Raw genomic sequence first — 23,109 nt, forward strand, 5'->3', positions numbered from 1 at the left:
GGGTTCTCTCCGGGTACTCCGGTTTCCTCCCACATTTCCAAAAAAACATGAGACTCCAAATTGTCCATAGATATGAATGTGAGTGTGAATGGTTGTTTGTCTATATGTGCCCTGTGATTGGCTGGCCCACCGGTCTAGGATGTACCCCACCTCTCGCCCGAAGACCGCTGGGATAGGCTCCAGCAACCCCTGCGACCCTTGTGAGGATAAGCGGTAAAATATGAATGAATGCTTTAAATGTTATTTAGTTTCTTGTTATTCCTGAAAGTATCAATTTCTCTCATTTGTCTTGCTTTGAGATGCCATCATCGACCCCTAGGTGATGCCAGTGGACAATGTTTACTCCACTTGGTGTTCAGTGAATAACTATAATAATAATTTAATGTACAAAAAGGGGAAGTTTTACTACATAATAGTGTCTCCATTTACTTACACCAGGCTGTACCTTTTTAATTTGACCTTTAAAAAAGGAGAAGACACATCGAGATCCTGCAACTATGCCAGTGAGTCACCTTTTGGCCACCTTGAGGTAGACATTTCCTCCCTGCATCATTAGAGCAACAGGCCGGATAATATTCTGGAACGTGCAGATTCATGTACAGTTGATCAAGTATGGGAGTTCATTAATTAGAAATAACAAAAATGGCTCTTTGGGGTTAATTTTGGTTGTATTTCAGGTAACGCGGTAAAGTGTATATGGAGACTCCCTCCCTCGGAGTTGTGTACGGGCTTGTAACAGTGGCATTCCTGCTCTCAGCTGCTCTTGAACGCCACATTCCTGCAAGAGAGAGAGAGAGAGAGAGAGAAGGTGTGTGTGAGGGAGAAAGTAAAAAAGGGATGGTTTGGAAGCCATGTCAGCAGGATGCTGTCATAGTTGTGAAAGTCTGGAGGCCCCTCGGCTCCGCTGGGAGGTCAGAGGTCAAATACAGTAGAGAAGAACCAGGAAGGAAGCAAGCAGAGGGCCTGTTTAAAATACGATTCCCATGTAACTCCCTCACTAAATTGTGTGTGTAGGATACATTGACTTTCATTCTATTTCTGGTCTTGTTTAATCCAGATTACACACCCAACCCATTAATCTGTTGACTCTGTCTTAATTCTAACCATTCATGTAATATCCATCCATGCGTCCATACGTCTTTGGTGCAGATTAAACTCCAGTAATGGCCGCCTGACTGGATTATCAGAGTTATCTCTTAATTTTAGATCAGAGAGGATTAACCTGCTCCCTGGTCTATTCTTGACCACCTGCAGGGGCGTCACTTTAGAGTGTCCAATACATAAATGCATGTACCATGTGTTATTCGTAAATAAATATTTACACTCACTCACACTTATTTACACTACCCAATCAATCAATTTAGCTATTAGCTATTAATCAATTAATTTATTTAGCTTTTAACATAATTATACTAATTGTTATTTGTAAATAAATATTTACATTCACAAAAGAATGTGGCATAACATACATTTACACTAATGTGATGACGTAACAAAGCGCGTCTAAACGATAGTTTGAAGCTGTACACAATCAATTAGCTATTAGCTATTAATACATTAATTTATTTGGCTTTTAACATAATTATACTAATTGTTATTCGTAAATAAATATTTACACTCACAAAAGAATGTGGCATAACATACATTTACACTAATGTGATGACGTAACAAAGCGCGTCTAAACGACAGACTGAAGCTGTACCCAATCATAATCCTCCTTTTCCAAGAGCAACGTTTCGCTCAGCCAATCAAATCCCAGCATGTATTCACACCCACCAAACACAAGCAAGAATTGTCTTGAAAGAGGCGGGCCATGTTTGCCTGTTGGCTGAGCCCAGTCCGGATGTTCCACAGTAGCAGTGAATGTGGACACCGAGCTAGACAGGGAGGGGTACATAGACTTAACCAGACCGGGTTCTCTCTTTTTTTTCCAAAGTCTTCATTCTTTATCTTTTATTTCCTTTTAAATCAACGTTACGTTTCTTATGCAACACAACGGTTGTAAACTTACGGTTACAGACAGGACGCAGCCTTTCCACCCCCCTTGGGACGATTAAGCATTGTGAAAAGAACACCAGAAGAAAGGAGGAGAAGCAAGATGGAGCGATAAATAATATTAATTAAAAGGAGAGAAAAGGAAGGGCTGTACACCGACGATGACTCCTTGGGAGGATCCGTGAAGCATATTTATTTTTTTATTTATCCCCTCCTGCTTCCTTTTGTCTTTTTTTCTTGCTTTCCCCCACCTCCCCTGCTACTTTAAGGACGTTGTTTATACGGTTAGCGGGGCACCTTTCCAGAAATAGCGTAATGGACCAAGCGGACATCCTGAGAAAGTTTATCCAGGGCGTGAAAACCATGACTGAGGGGGACGACGAGAGAGGAGAGGACAACTTCGGCAGCGACTTTATGGTAGGTCTAAAAAAATGATGGCCGGTTAGCTAGCTACCTACCTAGCGCCCCCTTTTATATCCCTTTTAATGTGTCTTCCTCACCGTCCAATATGACCCATTTCTTAGCCACGGGTCCTGACCGGTTGTATCCCGCAAGAGGTGAAGCAGGGGCGGCCGCGTTGCCCCGCTTCCTCGTCCTCCCCACTGCCAGGCTTTACATGGCGGCCTAGCTTTGTCTCACAACTTTCTTTAAACATAAACAACCATACGTTACACACTAACGTCACCTTTGATACTATTTGAGCTATTGCACAGCCGTTATATGATGTAGCTTCAGTTAGCATAGCATGTTAGCAAAGTTGTGGTGGTGGGTGTTTACTTCCTGTTGATGCAAGCTAGCTTATGTGCACCATGCCTGATGAGAAATAGGTGTAAAAACTAAATCATCTATACTATACTATACTATACTATATATAGTATATACTATACTTTACTACTATAACTCACATCTATGTCACTTTAAGCAGCTATTTCGATATTTGTCTTGTTTTAACTTGGACATACTGTTCATAAGCAAAACAAAAATGATTTTTAATTCATTTTTGACATACTAAAACCACAAACTCCATATCCATAAAGAGGATGTTGCCAGTAAACTAGCAAAGTATGCGTTACTTATTATTATTATTATTGCAAATATTCCACACATCTTTCAGTAATAGATGTCAAAATGTATCAACACTACATTGTTGTGTAAATAAATCAAAGAAAGTAAGCCAAAGTTGTGAAATTGCACACCAAAAATGTTACTTTATACATATTTTAATAGTTAAATTTGAAATATAATAGCTGATTACACATGAGAAGCATTCTGCTAGTTGGGGATGCAGGTCTTTGGAACATACATGTGTGAAGTTACAATTAAACAAACAAGCAGTTGTGGCTGCAGGTTAAGATCGCGCTTACTACAGTTTATGTACTGTAAAGTGATTTATGTTTGTTTAATGACCACATATTGATTGGGAATGAGGCGTTAGGAGCCCTCGCAAGTGAGCACACACACACACTTTGACACACACTCCCTTTCTGTACTTACTTCATGAAAGCTTGCTGGAGCTTGCAACATTCTTTCTTGGGCCCATTTCATCACATTATGTCCTACCTTTTACATAGCAGCATTGATGACACACATTGTAAAAGCAACAAGAGGTGTCAATCAATCAAACGTGAGCGCTATTATCTGTGTCAATATTGGATGTCATACAGGTCATATTGGCTTTTGCTCTGCTCCTGTGATATTTTGAGGAAATGCTTCAGTTTAAGCTCGTTAGCTTGCTTGCAAGCTAAATATTCATTAATCCGAGGCCTCTGGCTGACTTTGCCCTCATCTGGCAACATCACGCAGCGCTTCACTTCAATTATTCATCACATAGCAGCTTGTAGACGAGGAAAACTTGCTCCCACTGTGCCCAAGCAAGATTTTTTTGGGGGGACTTCACCCAAGTGAGTGGGCCCAGAAAACCCTGCTTTAGCACCCAGTTTAACTGCCTATTGTTGCTTTATATATAGAACGTGTTTTATACGCGTAATTACAGTGTGCTGCTCGGTCAACGAGTCTGAGATTATATGGTACGTTTGATGAAACAACTAAATGCTGTGGCGGGCACTGGAAATATTCAAAGAGTGAGGACTTTGCGATACTTTTTACTGGCAAGAACGAGGTTCCTTGTAGTGAGATTTATGAGATAGATATATTTTGTGACTGAAGGATTTTTGCTCGTCAGCCTCGGCGTTTGTCATCTACTTAAGGCACATCAGCAGAACAGGAACACTTTGATTGGTGGTACACAGCAGGGGTCCTCTCCTGTTCTTGCGCACGTGTGTATTCCTGCTTCATGTTACTCTAAAACGACACCCGTTTCTCCTGTGTCAAGCCACTTCCTCCTTCTAACCCAAAAAAACAGGCCTTTTGCCTTGGAGCTGCCTTATTCTCACAAGAGAAACCAACCACTATTTCCGCTCTGTGAACTTTGCATGATGAAAGCTAACAAACGCCATAAGAAGCGACAAGGAGCAAGAACGTCATTGACCAGGACCATTGTAGAAATCCTTCCCCTGGGTTTCAAATAGAGGATAAGGGACTCTTAAAGAACCAAATTATAGAATGAGAACCAAATTGTTTTTTCCTGACAACAATACCGAATACAGACGTCCGGGCTTATCTGCAGTCCCTTTATACCTACAAGTAAGCGGGTCTTATTACAGCGCAGCTGCAAAAAAAGCACCCTTCCGGCCATTTTTACACTCGAGGCTGGAGTCCTGGACCAATCAGCTTTCGCCACTGCCCTTGCTTGAACTTTGAGCTTTCATGGTGTTTTTTCTTTCGTTTGTTTGCTGGGGCATCAAGGCATCTTTTCCTTTGTTTGCAGGGGCATCACAAGGGGCATCAAGGCATCTGGAACATTCTGCTTTTCCTTTGTTGCAAAGCAAGCTGTCATATGCGTACCCGATGTTTCCACCTTAACCTGTATTTGTGAGACTATGTGTTTGTTTTTAGCTTGTATCTTTAGCTAGCAAAATTGAGCTAATACCTTCACCACACACTCAGAAAATGGTGTGTTAACGTGGCGTGTGTGTATGAGAGTGAGATTAAGGTGAAAGAATACTCAAGAGGTTCTCACATGCACACTTGCCGGTTGTGAATCATTGCTATGCTAGCTCCGCCAGAACTAGAATTGGAATTGGGCGGTATCAAAACAGACAAAAAACGGTGCGTGCAGAGGCACACAATGCAGGCTGAAGACAGATGTAGAGCGTTAGAGGTAGAGGACCAGGCTTATGAGGTCAGCAGGTTGGCGCTTTATGGGCTGTGAATATCTGAACGAGCGAGGGGGACGGCACGCACTCTAGCAGCTCCCGTCCCAGATGATGGGGATTATGGGCCGTAGTTCCACATCTGCTTCCTGCTCGGATTCAGAGGGGAACACTGTTGGTGAATGCTGTTTGTTTGTAAAGTATGACTGAGACGTCTGCGATGGTAATTAGGTCTAAAACAAAACTGCAGCTTGGACATACTGCGGTCGATAACATCGGAATGGTTGGCCTGACTGTGGTTACATCCACACCTGGAACTTTGACACAGCATGTTATCTATTTTATTTATTTTATTTATTTTATTTATTTTATTTATTTTATTTATTTTATTTATTTTATTTATTTTATTATTTTTAATTTTCATTTTCATTTAATTTTAATTTATTTTCATTTAATTTTCATTTAATTTATTTTAAATTTTGATTAATTTTAATTAATTTTCTTTTAATTTTAATTAATTTTAATTTATTTTGATTTTTTTTATTTTAATTAATTTTATTATATGTATGTTTTTAATATTTTTATTTTATCTATTATCTACCACGATCCATAGTGTTTGTTCTCCAAACGTAGTACACCAGGAGACTGGAAGATCTTGTCAAATACCTCCTGTACAAAACAAAACGCTTCTTTCGTACAAAGCTGAGACACTCGTAGAGACCGTAAGACCACACATGAGTCACGTCACTTCCAGTGAGAACGGACGGACTGAAGAGAACTCTGCACCGATTCAAAGTCGGACTATTTTTGGCACTCTTCCCGACCACAGATCACAACCATAATTACAGATGTTTGCTTGAATACCGTCTGGCAGGAGCAACGCGTCCAAAATTGAGTTACAACTTCCGACGGTTGCTAGCAAGAGAAGCCAACGGTAGCTAATGCCCAAACTACAAAGCTGTCGACCACCGACACATGGTAATGGGCTTTTGGCATTAGCTCCTACAATAACAATGTCGCTGTAGCTTGGCTAATATGCAGGTCACGTTATGTATGGAATATGTTTTTTTTTAAGGCTTTTGTAGAGGGCTTTATAGTCGAAATAGGTGACTTGTTTGCTACCTCATACTAGCTGTTTTTCTCTCTTTAGAACACACAGAAAAGGGACAGTTCTAATCTGATAACGATATTGCTGTCTGTGCTTTAAAAATATTATTATTTTAGTGTCTAAAGACATTAGCCATGTATACATGGACCCAAATATTCCAATTCCATTCGGGTTATTTGCTCAAACGGAAAGAATCTAACCTTTTGTATATACACCTCATTCCGAAAGAAAAGTGCCAATCCGAATGAATATATGAATAATCGGATTCACAGGTATATTCCTTTCCCCAATCCGATTGAGGTATCTTGTACCCGCTCAAATGGAAAGTTGTCAGACTGCATTCTTCTTGGTGTTTTTCTTCTTCTGTTGTTTATTGGCGGTTGGCAAGCAGCTTTTGTGTGCATTAGCGCCATCTTTGGAACAGAATCTAAACCCTTCTATACGACATTCACAAGTCCAGTTTTATTAAAAAAGAAAATATATATCTATATAAAACATGTGCCGAGCTTAATTATAAAATATTAGCATGATTGAACTTTATCTTTTCCTGTTCCCGGGTGCGTTCTTTTAGCGAATGTTGAGATATGACATAACACGCAGCTTTTTAAAAAAAAATGGAGGCGAGTAATCGGCACTGGACTGCTAAGGAAAGTTTGTTTTTGATTCAAACTAAATTTCAAGACTGGACAAAGGAAAAACTGGCAATACAGAGTTATTTCAACAAGTGGAAGAAAAACTCGAGGAAGTCTGTATCACGTGATGTTGGTGTTTACGCTTTACTGTGAATGCCACATTGACTATTCTGGTTGATTATAGCGGCGCATGTAGACATGCGATTGGAATATTCCTTTCCATGTATACCATTGCTTTCGGAAGTCATTCCGAAAGATTCCATTCGGAAAGAGAAAAACTCATGTGAACATGGCTAATGTCGCTGTAGCTTGGCTAATGTGCAGGTCACGTTATGTATGGAATATGGTTGTTTTTTTTAAAGGTTTTTTTTTATTCAAAAAAGGGCTTTATATTCAAAATAGGTGACTTGTTTGCTACCTCATGCTAACTGTTTTTCTCTCTTTAAAACACACAGAAAAGGGACAGTTCTAATCTGATAATGTGCTTTCAAAATATTATTATCAGCAATCGCTCTATTAAACAATTAGTCCCAACCAGGCCTCAAGAATATATAAAAAAAAAAACACGTCTAGAAGAATATCTGCCAACATGCTGTGGTAATTGTTGCAGACTTTGACCGCAGAGGAGCCCTCTTTGTGTGTAGCCTGGTCTGAGATGTGTGTCCCCAATCGGAAGTGGGCACCTGACTGGTCTGCCACCATTCATCGAGTTCAGCCAGAGTGCTTGCTTTCAAGTGTGACCACATCATAGACACCACGACAGGTCTTTAACAAACAGTGAAGGGTTCTTTAGGCGTATACTGACTTATATCGCAAAACAAGACGATGTTATGTCGACGTTTAGACCGACAGGGAGGTAAAAGTAGAGAAGGAAACCCTGGTGGCTAATTAACGTAAAGTACTGCAATGCATCCTCTTGTTTGGCTGAGCCAGTGCTCCACTGACCTATATTAGCTTACTGATAATGTGTAGCTTCTGTGCAAAACTCGCTTGCAAGAATTTAAACACTTAATTGCTTCAATGTCGAGGTGCCTCTTTGCCTGAGTTGTACGCGGCGACCTATTTTAGCATTCGTGTATGTGCGTGTGTGCAATGAAGGTGACCATCAGACAGTACAGCTTGACACCCCCGCATCCTGACCACACAGACAAAAACCCTCCCCCCCCTCACACACACACTGCTTATGCAGGAAGAACACATGCTCTGCCAATCAGCGCTCAATGCTGAAGTGAAGAAAGATAGAGCGCCTAAGAGTGTGTGTGTGTGTGTGTGTGTGTGTGTGTGTGTGTGAGTGAATTATTCAGCATGCCAAGCAAGTACAGCAATGCTTATTCAGCCAGGAGGCAGAAAGTAGGTTAGCACTACAACTCCTAACTCACTTTTCATGGTTTTCTATCTACTCACTTCGCCACTATTTTACCTCCGCTAGGGACCATTTGCAACTACAGTTGTCGCTGTCCATCCAGTCCACAGCGTGCCATTTTATTTTTCTAGTTATTAGTATTCATCACATTGTTATAACCTAACACGCACCAGAAAATACAAATAGACGGTGTGGACATTGAAAGGGTGAACAAAAACAAATTTCTGGGGATCACAATAGATGAAAATATGAGCTGGAAACCTCATATTACAAATATACAACATAAAGTGGCAAGAAATATTTCAGTATTGAACAAAGTAAAATTTGTTCTCAATCAGAAATCACTCCACACTCTTTATTGCTCTCTGGTTCTACCATATCTTATTATTATCGCTAAATAATACTGCAAAAAAGGTCGGTAAGGATAAGTCATAATGCCGCCTACAGAGAACATACTAACTCCTTATTTCTAAAATCACAAATACTTCAACTTGCTGGTATAGTTCATCTTCAAAGAGCTAAAATAATATATAAGGCTAAAAACAACCAATTAGCTAAAATGTCGTCCAATACTTCTCAACAAGAGAGGAGAAATATGATCTTCGGGAAGAAGTATGCTAGGACTACGTTAAAAAGCCATAGCATTTCAGTATGTGGAATCAAACTATGGAATGGATTGAGTAAGGACCTCAAACAATGCACAACGATGAGCCAATTCAAGAAACAATACAAGCAGTTGATGTTTGCTAAATACAAGGATGAAGAGTCTTCAACCAGTCATGGTGTGCTATATATATATATCAATAGTGACACTTACTATGGTACCCATTATGTCATTGTATGGTCATATCACCTCGTATTTCGGAAAAATTCTTTTTTACATTTTAAAAAAAAAAAAAACTTTTATATTATACAGTGAGAACGGATATTATAAAATTTTAATATTATAGCATATTATAATATTTTATTTTATATTTATAATTATATTGAGAAATATATCACCTCGTACTTTGGTAACCCCCCTCCCAAAAAACCTTAAACTATATTAGGAAAGCAGGAAGTGAACAAATGTAGCAGTTATTGATTGTAAAAGTACCAGATGGAGGGGTAGGATTTAATAAGCTTTGCTTCTTCCTACTCCTTTTGGACATGTGGAACTGTGAACTGATTATGGGATGCATTCAATTGTAATCTGATGCATGTTCAAATGAAATTAAACCATATACAATAACCTAACTGGCATCTTCCAGTTATTTTAGGCCAAAGTAATGACTCAACCTCACAGGGGTCTGTGAAGGCGGCATCATGATTATACGGGAAACGCCCTGTGTGTTTGTGTGTGTGTGTGTCAGTGGACATGAAGCCGTCACAGGAAGCGCAGTTATTGTGGTTTGCTGCAGGAAATACATCACCAGTTTTTTTTTCTTTCTTCTGTGTGCATGTTATCATGTAGGAGGCCTTCAGCTCGTTCTACTTACTGTTATTTCACTCAGAAGTGTGTCAAGAGCGAAGTGTGGAAACCGGGAATAAAAGAAGCCATTAGCGATCAAAGAGGCTGTTTTTTTTTTTTTACCTCAGTCCTCATCTTCTCCTAAAGAAGGCCTAGCAGGCATAGACTCCCTCTACTTTATTTTTCCTTTTCTGCCCTCCAGGCTTCCTTTATTTTTTATTTTTGTTGTTCAGTGGAGTACACATGTGCATGCATGCATGCATGCATGTGTGTGTGCTTTATGTAACAGGAAGTATGAGTAATTTGAAACAGGGTCTCTGCAGACAGTAGCTGTGGAGTTTGTACTGTTATGTTTATTACCATCGGAATTCCAAAACTACTAAATATGTTTTCTGGGAAATTTGTAGGAACTCAAAGCTGGGTCTAGGTCTAGTCTAGGTGGGGGGGACAAACAAGACAAACCAAACCGCAAGTGATTGTTGATCATTCTGGAACCTGGAAGAGTTTGCAGCTGTGGAATGAAGGGATTACGCCTTTCCCAGCATGCTTTGCTGTCGCTAAAATGATCATTTTTACAGTTGGTCATAGTGTTTGGTCTGACAGTCTGACAGCTAGCAATTGAGCTAAAGCTAGCTGGAGCAAAGAGCCAGACAGCCAGCCCGCTGAGAGCACTTTTATTCTTGTATACAGCTTTGTTTATTTAGCAACAGTCAAGCCTTCAAAATAAGAGCGCTGTATACCACATGCCTGTTAATGTGTGGTAACAAAAAAGGGTGTCGGGGAAAAATGGTGGCATTCTACATCTGCGGCGTAACCGGTTATGCAAGTTTTGTTTGTTTTTAAAATGTGAAAACTAAAGGAACTGCTATAATTTAGTGGTTTGGACAGTAATTGTCAACTTTGTTTGACAGAACTACATCATGTGCAGGCCTTTTAATGGCCTTCAGTGCACCCCTAATAAATGTATTGATATTTGTAATTTTATATAACGTTGTTCTTATTTTCAGCACTCCCCTCTCCTGTCAAAGTGCTTTTGCTCTTTGTTCAGGCTGCATTTGTAAATAAGAATTTGTTTTTAAATTGCTTCCCTTTTTTAAAAAACCCTAATAAATACAAGCTGCAAAACCTTACACAGTAGAAACATTTTTCCCCATAACTGTGGGTGGATATAAACCTATTTTGCTTCTCCTTGCTATCACCGTCCCACTGCAGCTGCTATTTAGAGGGATCAATTCAAGCACACAAATGTGTTGTTTCTATGGTCTGAATGTGTGTATAGTGTGTGTGTGTGCGCACAGAAGCAGATTTGTGTCGCTCTCAGAGACACAAGGCCATTCCATATGTTGCATCCCGCTAATCTAAACTGTGCACACAAGCGTGGGCGTCCATTCAGTACCATCAGTGAGTTTTTTTGTGTTGTGTTTTTTTTTTTCCTCCCAAAGCTTTGCAGTAGACAATTTTTCACATGAGGCAAATACGCCTCTGATGGTTTTCTCAGACGTTGTAGTCCTTCCATTTGTCTTGGAGTGGAGTAAAATATACAAAAAAGTCAGCATTTGAATAGGTTGTTCGTGTTTATTTGATAAAGAGTGCTAATTATGTGTCTTGTGGCGCTCTTCTTTCTTTTCAGCGTCTGAGGCGATTATCCACCAAGTACCGCACGGAGAAGATCTATCCGACCAACGTAGGAGAGCGTGAGGAAAACGTCAAGAAGAACCGATATAAGGACATACTACCATGTAAGTATGTCAAATTGCTCGGGACAGAGATATACCGTAGGAGAAGTTACAACTATGATATTCATCTGGATTAAAATATAATAACAATAATAACAATTTGCATTTCTTCATCCACCCATTCATTCATCAGCTTCAGCGAATGAACTGTCCTTTTTTTTATCCTCTGTAGTTGATCACACTCGAGTGAAGCTGACTTTAAAGACAACCAATCAGGACACAGATTACATCAATGCCAATTTCATCAAGGTAAGCCGTGACCCCAAAACAATGCAAGTACACAATATCAAAAGATAATAAAATTAAATAATTTTATAAATAAAATAATAAAATAATAAAATAATAAAATAATAAAATAATAAAATAATAAAATAATAAAATAATAAAATAATAAAATAATAAAATAATAAAATAATAAAATAATAAAATAATAAAAGTAATTCATTAATTTTCCACCGCTTATCCTCACAAGGGTCGCGGGCGTGCTGGAGCCTATCCCAGCTGTCTTCAGGCGAGAGGCGGGGTACACCCTGGACTGGTCGCCAGCCAATCACAGGGCGTTTTCAATCAAATAAATTACCTAAATAAACATAATAAATACATAAAGACACACTATAATAAAAATAGAATAGAAGTACATAAAGAGTATGGTCTATGTAAATAAACTTGCACTTCAATAAATATTCATTCATTCATTTTCTACCGCTTTTCCTCACGAGGGTCGCTGGAGACTATCTCAGCTGTCTTTGGGCGAGAGGCGGGGTACACCCTGGACTGGTGGCCAGCCAATCACAGGGCACATATAGACAAACAACCATTCACACTCACATTCATACCTATGGACAATTTGGAGTCGCCAATTAACCTAGCATGTTTTTGGAATGTGGGAGGAAACCGGAGTACCCGGAGAAAACCCACGCATGCACGAGGAGAACATGTAAACTCCACACAGAGATGGCCGAGGGTGGAATTGAACCCTGGTCTCCTAGCTGTGAGGTCTGCTAGAACCAACACCAGGGGTGTTGAGTCTGATGCAAAAAATGAACTCTCTCGACATCCATGTTTGGTAGCGAGGGAGGAGGAAAATAAACATGCGTACATGTGTCTATATCAATGTTATGTCAAGTCAAGTCAAGTTTATTTATATAGCCCTTAATCACAAAAGAGCCTCAAAGGGCTTAACAAGCAGGCAACAGTAGAAGACAGACAATAGACGACAGACGACATCCCCTGATCTGAACCCCCATCAGGGCAAGGAAAAACTCAAAAACCCATTAGGGAAAAAGAAACCTTGAGAAGGGACCGCAGATGGGGGAATCCCCCTTCTAGGATGACCAGGCTGCAATGGATGTGGAGAGGTTTACATGTGACAGTTAAATAAAAACATAGAGTATAATAGTCCAGGTCCAAGATGTGATGCCATTAGGACAGTTGGGCAGCCGTGGGTCTTGAGATGATCACTATCCCTCTGCTGCAGCGCCTCCAAGGTAGGCCACGTCCGATGTCCAATTTCGTCAAGGCAAACTTCCAAAACAGCCTCTCCTGGACCCGCCCCCTCAGCCGGAGGGGCGGTATGGGAGAGAGAAGGAGCGGCAGTCAAAGCAGGCGGGGAATATTTTTAACAAAACGCTAAAGTATAGAAATGAGTCTTAAGTCGGGACTTGAACATTTCTACTGAGGTAGCAGCTCTAATATTAACAGGTAGATCATTCCACAACGTTGGGGCCCGAATGGAAAAGGCTCTAGAGCCTGCATACTTCTTTCTGGCTCTCGGGATAGTCAAAAGACCGGCGTGTTGTGAGCGTAGGTTTCTAGACGGAGCATAGGGTACAATTAGGTCCACCAGATAAAAAGGTGCCAACCCGTGTAATATTTTGTAAACCAGAAGCAGTACCTTAAAGTCACATCTTAAGTGAACTGGGAGCCAGTGCAGGTTGGCTAGTATTGGTGAAATATGGTCACACTTACGTGTCCTTGTAAGAAGTCGCGCTGCAGCATTTTGTACTAACTGTAAGCTTTTGAGACTCGCCATTGGAAGACCAGAAAGCAGTACATTACAGTAGTCAAGGCGAGACGTGACAAATGCATGGACTAGGGTCTCTGCATCAGAAGTTGATAGAATAGGTCGTATCTTTGCAATATTGCGAAGATGAAAAAATGCTGTTTTAGTAACATTCTTAATGTGTTTATGAAAGGATAAAGTCGGGTCCAATATCACACCCAGATTTTTTACAGAGTCACTTTGGGAAATTATACTATTATCAAAACTCAGAGTGGTGTCCTTAAACAGGCGGCTCTGTTTAGCAGGGCCGATAATCACCATCTCAGTTTTATCAGAGTTCAGGAGTAAAAAGTTACAGGACATCCAATGTTTAATATCAATGAGGCAAGCCTCCAAATTAGAGCAGTCGTGCGGGTCAGTTAACTTTAGTGGGACATAAAGCTGAGTGTCATCAGCATAAGAGTGAAAGCTAATCTTATGTTTGCGAATGATGTCGCCAAGCGGTAACTGTGGTGCATTTATGGGTTGTGAATCTGTATGCATAATATGTCGCTTTATTCTACAGAAAGGGCTATGTGTATTGTTCAAGTCCGGCATAGCGCCAGTTAGCCATAACCTTACAGACTCCACACCCATTCTGACAGGCTCGCTAATCACCTGTCCCCCGACTTGTTCTAGTGCAGGATGTCATGTGGGACTTAAACAGTAATCTATATTTCTGGAAAGGGTAAGAGCACCTTCCCTATTAGGGTGAAGGCCATCTCTACCAAACAGTCGGGGGTTCCTCCAGAAGGAAGGCCAGTTATCTACAAACTGAAAACCCTGTTCGTTACAGAAGCCAGCCAGCCACCGGTTTAGCGAGAATAATCTACTATACCTCTCATCATTGCCTCTCGCAGGCAAGGGACCAGAGACAACTACTCGATGCCGACACATCTTTCTAGCAAGATTACAAGTCCTTGCTATGTTCCTTTTTGTAATCTCTGATTGCCTCATCCTAGTGTCATTGGAGCCGACGTGTATCACTATATCAGAGAAACTAGTGTTGTTTGCTTTATGTCGGTGTTTGGACCTGTTGCGAGTCAGCTCCCTAAGGCTAGCTTCAATATCGGGTGCTCTGGCCCCAGGAATACACATTACGGTGGCTGGGTTCTTGAGCTTAATGTTACGGGTGATGGAGTCACCTATAACTAATGTGCGGGAGCCAGTAGACTGTGACATAGTGGGGCTTTCTAAGGGAGTAAAACTGTTATGCGTCTGAATTGGCTCACCGCGGTTAGCCAGCCGCTTAGGGCTAATGCTAACCAGACTAGTAGGTTGGCTACAACCTACGCTATCCGGTGTGCCCGCCACATCTATCGTTACGAAATTACTCTGCTCTAGTTGGCGGACACGTTCCTCCAGCAGGGAAAGCCTCTCAAGGAGGAGGGAGCAGGAGTTGCAAGAAGCCATACTCACGTTTCTTGTTGATCGGCGAGTTAGTAGGAAACTTGAAGAGCAACTCCGGTGACACCGCTGGAAGTCCAACTCAACGAGCAAGCTTGGTCGAGTCAGTCGTTATCCATATTTGTTTTTATTTATCATGTGATAAATTGGTTTTGTTTTTCTCATGAATTCATATGATATTCACTTTTTCCAGGGTATGGATGGCCCAGAAGCCTACATTGCAACTCAGGGCCCGCTGCCCAACACAGTTGTGGACTTCTGGAGGATGAACTGGGAGTACAACGTAGCTGTGAGTTGACACTTTCTTTCTCTATTACAAACAACTGTCATGTTAGCGCGCAGACCTCACAGCTAGGAGACCAGGGTTCAATTCCACCCTCGGCCATCTCTGTGTGGAGTTTGCATGTTCTCCCCGTGCATGCGTGGGTTTTCCTCCAGGTACTCCGGTTTCCTCCCACATTCCAAAAACATGCTAGGTTAATTGGCGACTCCAAATTGTCCATAGGTATGAATGTGAGTGTGAATGGTTGTTTGTCTATATGTGCCCTGTGATTGGCTGGCCACCAGTCCAGGGTGTACCCCGCCTCTCGCCTGAAGACAGCTGGGATAGGCGCCAGCACCCCGCGCGACCCTCGTGAGGAAAAAGCGGTAGAAAATGAATGAATGAATGAATGAATGTCATTAATTAAACAATACATTATTTGAATTTAAAATACATGTTGGTAAGTGGTCAGTGTTAGAAATAGTTGAACTAAATATTTAATACGAGGCAGATGGGGTGGACCAGATGGACCCGTGCAGAGCGAGAGCGGTGATTAGGCTCAGCTAGCATGCGGCAAAGCTTGCCTCTCCTGTACCGTCAAACTGTGTCAAACACTCCATTGTATCCATTGTAATCCTCTTTGTTTGTGTTTCTGCAGGTTATTGTGATGGCCTGTCGAGAGTTTGAAATGGGAAGGGTGAGTCGGCGTACCCTTTTTTTTTTTTAACACGTCAACGACACTGTTTTTTTTCTATGTAATTCCTGAAGTTGTTCCGTTTCACCAAAGCTAACTTACGCTCTTCTCTCCACAGAAAAAATGTGAGCGGTATTTCCCGCTGCTCGAGGAGCCCGTCAGTTTCGGATCTTTCAGAATCTCCTGTGTAAGTCGATAATCGTGCACCATCACAGCTGTGCTTCCTAATGAGCGTGCAAAACGGCGGGGAGGAGGCGGCGTTTCATTTCGCACATTTTATCTTCGTCTTGTCTTCCAGGAATCGGAGCAGGCCAGGACTGACTACTCCATCCGGACTCTGCTGGTGGAGTATGAGAACGTAGGTTCATACATACGTAAGACCCAAAAAAACTTTTCAGCACACTGGCGTTTACCGCTTGTTGTCTCCCCCGCAGGAAACTCGGAGGATAACGCAGTTCCATTACATCAACTGGCCCGACCACGACGTCCCTTCGTCGTTTGACTCCATCCTGGACATGATAGGCCTCATGAGAGAGTACCAAGAGAATGACGACGTACCTATATGCGTGCACTGCAGGTACACACACACACACACGCACACGCCACATCATAGTGGTGTTTTTTTGCTTACGACTGCACTATTCCTCCCTAATAAAGAAGCTCTCATAGTGAAAGAATGAAGCACACGCTGTGATGCTGATGGCACACGCCGTCTCCATGTGTGCGCAATAAGCCGTAATGAGAAGCCCGAGGACACTTCCCGCTTATGCACAGCGGGGCTACAAAGTCGCGTCTTGTGTGTTTGATGAGCTGGCATGAAAAGCAGACAACTACATGACAACATAAGATGGACTTTCATGATTATTTGTACGCTATCATGTCGGTTTCCGTATCACACGGAGATTTGATATAAGAGTCAATCTAATCATCTTACTGTGCAGCGCGGGCTGTGGGAGGACGGGCGCCATCTGTGCCATTGACTACACGTGGAACCTACTCAAGGCCGGGGCAAGTCAATATAGACAAACTTTCTTTCTCCACGTCGACTCGAAGCACAAATGCAGATAGCATGATTGAACCTGTTTTGCATTGTGTGCCCTTTTTAGAAAATTCCAGAAGATTTCAATGTGTTCCGCTTGATCCAGGAAATGAGGACACAGCGCCACTCCGCTGTTCAGACCAAGGTTTGAATGAAAGTCATGACTAGACTTTATCAAATGACAGCCATTAAAAGAGCAGCGGAAGATGTTCCTAGTAGATTGTCCTTCTCATATAACCGAATCAGGTAAAGAGCAAGCAGCATTATTATTTGTTATGAACTATTTATTTATGTTGGGGGGGTCCATGTGCGTCCCGCGGCACATTAAAAATATAATTTAACATTTTTTGAAAATTGAGAAAACAGATAAAAAAAAGTTGTGATCTAACAAGTATAATATTTCAATATTATGAGGAAAAAAGTAATTTTAATCATTTGAAATATAAAAAAATTAAAAAAACAAAACTTTTGAAGTGGTAATATTATGAGAAAAAAATTGACAAATTTGTCATTTTTGGAAAACTAGATTGGAGAAAAAGTTACCATATAAGTCCATACAAGTCCATATAACCGTATCAGGTAAAGAGCAAGCAGGATTATCTATTTGTTGTCAACAATTTATTTATGGGGGGGGCGTAGTGTTGGCCGGGGTCCATGTGCAGCCCGCGGCACATTAAAAATATAATTTAACATTTTTTGAAAATTGAGAAAACAGATAAAAAAAAGTTGTGATCTAACGAGTATAATATTTCAATATTATGAGGAAAAATAATATAATTTCAGTAATTTGAAATATTAATAAAATATAATAAAACAACTTATTTTGAAGTGGTAATATGAGGAAAAAATTTACAAATAAATTTGTATTTTTTTGGAAAACTTGGTTGCAGAAAAAGTCCAAATGTTTTCTAAAGTCTATATTCTAATAATAATAATAATAATAATAATAATAATAATAATAATAATCATATAATAATTAATAATAAAAATATAATTCTATATTATAAAGTCAGAATTACAGGAAGAAAATTTACATGAAAAAAGTGGTTGAAAAAATTGATGGAAAATTAATGAATCTTGTGCATCTAATGCATCAGTCTCAAAAAGCCATACCTTTTACGAGCATAATCTCTGAATATTATGAAGGAAAATAAGCACAGAATTGAAATATTAAAGAAAAAATTTAGTTTTTAGTGATAATATTATGAGAAACAAACAAAACATAGAATAAAGTTATTTATTTATTTTTTTAATAGGATGGGAAAGTCATAATATTACGGGAATATTAAGTCATAACTATGGGAACAACATTTTCAAGAGGAAAGTTGAAATATTTTGAATAACTGCAAAAATGGGGGGCAAAGAGTGAAGTTGATACTAATAGGCTTTTCCATCTACATCATAAACCTGAGATGCATTTTTTTGTTGAACTATACATAACTTTTTTGCATATTTGCTTTACAATATACAGTATTAAAGTAGCCCTTGCATCCTTTCATTTTTCCGTATTTGGCCCTCATTGGAAAATGTTTGGACACCCCTGATGCAGTGCCTCGCTTCTGAGCTCAATATTTCACACAGTTTCCAGGAATCTTGTAATCAAATTGAGATTTTTTGTTTTTTTTTTTTAAAAACACCAGCTCTTACGTTTCTTGTTTTGCTGGGGAAGGTAATGAGTTTAGCGCTCATCTGCCAGCACTTTTTTTTAATTTACTGTAATATTTTTGAAAATGTTCGCACTGTAGTATTGATTTGTTTCCATCATGTCCTTAATGCCTTCCATTTGGCTTTTTAGAACACCTCATCCTCCTCCCTCCCTCATCATCTGTCTTTCTCCCTCCTCAGGAGCAGTACGAGTTGGTCCACAGAGCAATAGCGCAGCTCTTTACCAAACAACTACAGCTACTGGAGAGCCCCACAAACGTGCAGATACATGATGTTATGGTACGACATACACACACACACACACACACACATGGTGTCTAGTGTTGAAGAAAGACAGGATGTTGCTGAGTAACACACTGGAAGAGAGGCGGAGAGAGTGGGGAGGAAAAAAAAACCCCACAAATAATTAGTCACATGGGAGTGTAGGCGGAATGGAGAAGAGAGGCCTCGAGAAAACTCTCCAAGAGTTGTGACCTAAAAGAGCGGCGCTCTCGGAGGACATTTATTTAAAAAAGCTTTGCTCTGTCGTCATCATTATTATTTACTCCTCACAATGGCCCACATAACCGCTAACAAGCTCACGCCGCATCGAGTCTCTCCTCTGCTGTGTCCCACAAGTGCAGCCAAGGAGAAAAGTTTACAGACATGTTTAGAAAGTTGTGTCTGCCTTCATTAATGAGTTATGACCGTTATGTTTGAGAAGTAGGACTTGTTACCCAGATAGTAATGATATAAGATGGTAATGATAATGGTTTAATTTCATTTGAACATGCATCAGATTACAATTGAATGCATCACATAATCAGTTCACAGTTCCACATGTCCAAAAGGAGTAGGAAGAAGCAAAGCTTATTAAATCCTACCCCTCCATCTGGTACTTTTACAATCAGTAACTGTTACATTTGTTCACTTCCTGCTTTCCCAATATATATTTGTTTATTTTTTATTGTATTTTATTAATTTTTATTCATTTTATTTTTGTGTTTATTTATTTATTTTTGTCACATACCAAAGTAATGGTAATGGTTTAATTTCATTTGAACATACATCAGATTACAATTGAATGCATCCCATAATCAGTTCACAGTTCCACATGTCCAAAAGGAGTAGGAAGAAGCAAAGCTTATTAAATCCTACCCCTCCATCTGGTACTTTTACAATCAGTAACTGTTACATTTGTTCACTTCCTGCTTTCCTAATGTATATTTTTGTATTTTTTAATGTATTTTATTAATTCTTATTTATTTATTTTATTTTTGTGTGTATTTATTTTTGTCACATACTAAAGTAATGGTAATGGTTTAATTTCATTTGAACATGCATCAGATTACAATTGAATGCATCACATAATCTGAATTCACAGTTGTTACATTTGTTCACTTCCTGCTTTCCATAAGAGAGTTTAAGGTTTTCTTTTTTTATATAAATAATGTACTTAACAATGACATAATGGGTACCATAGTAAGTGTCAATGTAGTGATATATATATATATATATATATATATATATATATATATATATATATATATATATATATATATATATATATATAGCACATCATGACTGGTTGAAGACTCTTCATCCTTGTATTTAGCAAACATCAACTGCTTGTATTGTTTCTTGAATTGGCTCATCGTTGTGCATTGTTTGAGGTCCTTACTCAATCCATTCCATAGTTTGATTCCACATACTGAAATGCTATGGCTTTTTAATGTAGTCCTAGCATAGAAGTGTTTCAAATGTACTTCTTCCCTGAGATCATATTTCTCCTCTCTTGTAGAGAAGTATTGGATGACATTTTTAGCTAATTGGTTATTTTTAGCCTTATGTATTATTTTAGCTGTTTGAAGATGAACTATATCAGCAAGTTGAAGTATTTGTGATTTTACAAATAAGGAGTTAGTATGTTCTCTGTAGAGCGGCATTATGAATTATCCTTACTGACCTTTTTTGCAGTACATTTAGCGAGTGAAGATAGCTTTTATAGTTATTAGCCCATATTTCCACACAATAAGTAAGATATGTTGTGTTGTATATTTGTAATATGATGTTTCCAGCTCATATTTTCATCTATTGTGATCCCCAGAAACTTAATTTTGTTCACCCTTTCAATGTCCACACCGTCTATTTGTATTTGCTGGAGCATGTTTTTTTTTTTTCTGCTGTTACCAAACATGGTGGAGAAAGAGACTTCCTGCTCAGGAAGCTATGATGATGATTGTCGCGGCATCCCAAAATAATGCATTTTTTGGGTCAGAGAATAGAGAGTTTTGCACAGCACACGATACTGCGCGCATAAAATCCACATTGTGCTCCAACTTTGCCACCACAACTGAGCCATTATCTTGCACCGCTAACTGCTTTCCCAAACATTATCAGTGGGCCTTACTGACTCACGCCATAAGCAGGTTGAGTCACGTCTGCTCAGCCATTGTTGTTCTAGTGGCCTAAACTCCCACAGAGGTGCAGTCTGCTGCGGCAGTAGCGCCTATTATAGTAGTTGACACTAGGGATCGACCGATATGGTTTTTTGGGGGGGCCGATGGCCGATTTTGCTAGGGCCGATATTAGAGGCCGATACTGCTTTTGCTCCCTCAATTTACATGAAAAAATGACAACTATTACAAATATTACATGTCTCAAGTTTAAACAAATATTTATAGAAATGTAAACACTAAACACAGTAGGATTCAGCGTTCTTAAACACATATTTAAACAGCATTATCAACTTTAAAAGGAATAAATATTCAACCTTGTGCAAAACATTTCTGTCGTAATTTAAGTTTATTTAGCATGGATGTAATGACTGCTCCCCCCCTCACCTCCACACACACAAACACATCACACTGACACAATTTAGTACGTTGACATTAAACCTGTGTTGTTCATATTAGCCTCCAACTACATCAACAGCTCCCTAATTCCAACGCTAGGCACTTTTAAAGATGAAGCATTCCGCAGCATTCCTGGTTTTCAAACCCACAAACTAAACTACATTTTTAAGCAACTATGTTGCCATGAACTTGGCGTTCATGTTTCATATTTCAAAGCAGGTGTCAATATTTTAACTGTTAAGTTTAACTGTTAGAGGCTAATTAAAAGTTGAAAACGTATCCTCTGGCAACACAAAGCTGCCCGGCGGATGCCTGTCTGAAAATAATGCGGCGGAAAAATACATCGGCGAACCCACGCATGTATCGGTTGATACCGATTCAAGTAAAGAACGCAAATATCGGCCGGCCGATGTATCGGTCGATTTTTAGTTGACACACATCCTACATATGGTTTTCCACCTTTTGCTTGCTCTCTAATAGGTATTTTGACTAGGACTACTACTATATTGACTGCATGGCGAGCAGTCGAGTGGTTAGCGCACCTCCCATCTCTGTGTGGAGTTTGCATTTTCTCCCCGAGCATGCATGGGTTTTCTCTGGGGACTCCGGTTTCCTCCCACATTCTAAAAACATGCTAGGTTAATTTGGTTAATTTATCATAGGTATGAATGTGAGTGTGAATGGTTGTTTGTCTATATGTGCTCTGTGATTGGCTGGCCACCAGTCCAGGGTGTACCCCGCTTCTGGCGACCCTCGTGAGGATAAGCTGTAGAAAATGAATGAATGAATGAATGAATACTACTATATTTGACTCATATGCAGTGTTACATAATGACTTCTTAAACATTGCAGGATGAAAGTAGCCCAGACAAAGCAGGCCACCAGTCAGATGACGAGCGATGGGACACGCCTCCTCCGAAACCACCACGCATACGCAGGTAATCCTCTTTTCAGCTGTATTTATTAATAACAATGCTTGATAATAAGAGGGCTGCATGGCAGTCGTGTGGTTAGCGTGCAGACCTCACAGTGTTCAATTCCACCCTCGGCCATCTCTGTGTGGAGTTTGCATGTTCTCCCCGTGCCTGAGTGGGTTTCCTCCACATTCCAAAAACATGCTAGGTTAATTAGCGACTCCAAATTGTCCATAGGTATGAATGTGAGTGTGAATGGTTGTTTGTCTATAGTATGTGCCCTGTGATTGGCTGACCACCAGTCCAGGGTATATAATACCCCGCCTCTCGCCTGAAGACAGCTGGGATAGGCTCCAGTGCGACCCTCATGAGGATAAGCGGTAGAGAATGAATGAATGAATGCTTGATAAGAGCGACATTCCCACTTTCCAACACATGAATGAGCTGCTTGAACAGTTGGTCTAAAGCAGGGGTCTCAAACTCAATTTACCTGGGGGCCACCGGAGCTAGGTTCTGGGTGAAGCCGGGGCCGCATCAGGTTTTCAAAAAAACAAAAACAAAACGCATTTATTAAAAACTGGGAAAAAATATCTTAATTTTTTTTTCTATACACAAAATAAGATTAAATAAAATAAATAAAAAATTAAGAATAAAGACAATAAATCAATCAATCAGTAATAAATAAGTAAAATAATAATAAACCAGCAAATAAGAAAAACGTAAGAAACCACATACAGTTGGTAGAGAAATTATTTTT

At 39.9% G+C, this 23,109-nt stretch overlaps 1 protein-coding gene across 4 annotated transcripts in view; it reads left to right on the forward strand.

Moving 5' to 3' along the window:
- The first annotated feature begins 1,820 nt into the window (after nt 1–1,820).
- The window catches only part of ptpn12 (protein tyrosine phosphatase non-receptor type 12), a 33,751-nt gene continuing 12,462 nt past the window's right edge, over nt 1,821–23,109 (forward strand). For 3 of the 4 annotated variants that reach the window (XM_058077662.2, XM_058077664.2, XM_058077663.2), the window contains exons 1-12: nt 1,822–2,412; nt 11,391–11,499; nt 11,669–11,745; nt 15,138–15,233; nt 15,865–15,903; nt 16,019–16,087; nt 16,199–16,258; nt 16,335–16,477; nt 16,842–16,908; nt 17,007–17,084; nt 18,785–18,883; nt 22,291–22,376. In XM_058077662.2, the coding sequence (XP_057933645.2) occupies nt 2,311–2,412; nt 11,391–11,499; nt 11,669–11,745; nt 15,138–15,233; nt 15,865–15,903; nt 16,019–16,087; nt 16,199–16,258; nt 16,335–16,477; nt 16,842–16,908; nt 17,007–17,084; nt 18,785–18,883; nt 22,291–22,376 (1,025 nt within the window). In that variant the 5' untranslated portion in view covers nt 1,822–2,310. Of the gene's footprint in view, nt 2,413–11,390; nt 11,500–11,668; nt 11,746–15,137; nt 15,234–15,864; nt 15,904–16,018; nt 16,088–16,198; nt 16,259–16,334; nt 16,478–16,841; nt 16,909–17,006; nt 17,085–18,784; nt 18,884–22,290; nt 22,377–23,109 lie in introns of all 4 variants that reach the window. The other variant, XM_058077661.2, reaches the window with a different exon arrangement.

The sequence above is a fragment of the Doryrhamphus excisus genome, linkage group LG2 (assembly GCF_037039965.1).
Source record: "Doryrhamphus excisus strain RoL-2023G ecotype Guam linkage group LG2, RoL_Dexc_Guam_v1.1, whole genome shotgun sequence".
NCBI lineage: Eukaryota > Metazoa > Chordata > Actinopteri > Syngnathiformes > Syngnathidae > Doryrhamphus > Doryrhamphus excisus.